This window comes from Crocodylus porosus, unplaced genomic scaffold (assembly GCF_001723895.1).
Source record: "Crocodylus porosus isolate Cpor-Errol unplaced genomic scaffold, CroPor_comp1, whole genome shotgun sequence".
NCBI lineage: Eukaryota > Metazoa > Chordata > Crocodylia > Crocodylidae > Crocodylus > Crocodylus porosus.
The window spans coordinates 102,285,788-102,287,616 of record NW_017728886.1 but is presented as its reverse complement, the minus strand read 5'-3'; the positions used below and the strand labels follow the sequence as shown (position 1 = coordinate 102,287,616).

General features: G+C 46.6%; 1 protein-coding gene across 1 annotated transcript in view; it reads right to left on the bottom strand.

Annotated features, from left to right (window-relative positions):
* LOC109313433 overlaps positions 1-521 on the bottom strand; it is a 24,082-nt gene extending 23,561 nt beyond the window's left edge. The window contains exon 1 of the mRNA XM_019539989.1: positions 309-521. Coding sequence (XP_019395534.1) covers positions 309-402 — 94 coding nt within the window. The 5' untranslated portion in view covers positions 403-521. The remainder of the gene's footprint in view (positions 1-308) is intronic.
* Between the last annotated feature and the right edge of the window lie 1,308 nt (positions 522-1,829).

The window sequence follows — 1,829 nt, the reverse complement described above, 5'->3', positions numbered from 1 at the left end:
TGTTTCAGTGCTAAAAGAATCAAACTCCAGGCTCACATAACAGAAAGCTCTCCAAGAACTTGCATCTGTACAAGAGGATTTAACAAAAACAAACCTGCTAGAAAAAAAAAATCCATGATGTTTACAAGAATATCCCAAATTTGAAAGCATCTTAAAAAAACAAACCAAGAACGGCTAATTACACTTTCCTATATTTCTAGAATAAAGAAATTAGCCACTCTCTGAAAAACAGATTGGTTAGGACACAAAGATAATAGCTTTTTAAAATAAAGCTCATTAAATCAACAATTTATATTCAGTGTTCTTACCTGGTTTTGCTGTTTCAAGCATCACTGGAGCTGGAGCCGGAGCTGGAGCACCTAAGAAGATATTTTGATAATTACTTGTCTTTTCCCATAACATTCTCTCACAGAAATAGTAATAGGGCACAAAGAATAAGTTAATTATGCTAATGCAACTTTATCCTTTTAATTTTGGCATTTTAACTTCACTGATAATTCCATTCCATCTTACTTTTACTTTTGTAACCTTTGCTAATATTAGTATTTTTAAATTAAAATGTTCTTAACAAGTCTTGATTTTTAAAAAATAAAACAAAAATCACTGTTTACCAAACCATGCAATATATCAGGCAGACTAGTATAAATCACAGAAGTACTCACTATTAAATGTTAAATTTGAAAGTCTAACTAAAAATGTTCATTAGTTTGCATTACCAAATACGCCTATTCAGGTTATTTTTATTCAGGGTTTAGTTATTTTAAATGAAAAAGTAGAGGTGCACCAATATATCGGTCCATAGAGGATCAGCACCGATAAAAGGAAAATTGACATTATCAGCAATCGGCTTTTGGCTGACATAGCCCATGTTACCAGTATATACTGCGAGCGTGTGCGCAGCCACAGTATGCACGTGGCCAGGAATGCAGCCAGACAGCTGGGAGAAGAGTGTCTGTCTGGTATAGTTGGGAGGGAGGAGGAGGAGGGCAGGGCAGATTGAGGTCCCTATAGTAAGGGAGGGAATGGGGCAAGGGCAGATGCTGCCCAGCCAGGGCAAGGTGGGGTGCAGGATGGAGCCACACGCAGCTTGTCTAGGGGGTGTGGGGAATTGGGGGGCGGGAGAGACACTGCGCGCATCCCAGGGGAGGCATGGGGGGCATGTGCCCTCTAGGTTTGTGTGCAGGGCAAGGGTGGGCTGCCAGCTTTAGGCTCAGGATCAAGGGCTGTGCCAGCCTCTTCCTGGTGTGCAGACTGGTCTGGGGCTGTGCTCAGGGTGGTTGGGAGTAGAGCAGGAGACAGCAGTGGAAGAGGGCTTACAGGGCGGGCTATGGCCACCCCAAAATTTACCATAGTCCCCCCCTGTAGCCACTCCTCCCAGTGCTAGTGCTGCCTGTCCCGCCCCTGTGTGCAGCCCCAGCCCAGCCCACTCGCTGAGAAGAGGCCAGCACAGCTCCTGGCCCCAAGCCCACAGCAGGCAACCTGCCTTCGCCCCGCACACAAATCTGGGGGGGAGGAGGGGGGAAAGAGTACATGTCCCCCAGGGGTGTGCATATGAGAACAGCACCAGGAAGCTGCTTCCTTCCACCCCACCACCAATGAGCTGCCCCCGCAGGTCCGTCTCGCACCCTGCCCCATTCCCTCCCTCACCGGGGGAACCTTGATCTACCCCACTATGCCTTTTCCCCACCACCCACCTCCCGGTCAGACACTGCTCTCCAAGCTCCCAGGCTGCATGTCGGTTATCGGACTAGTATCGGCTGATGTGGCTGGTTAATAATCATGTCATCGGTATTGGCCAAAAAGATCTTTAACGCACCCCTAATTAAAAG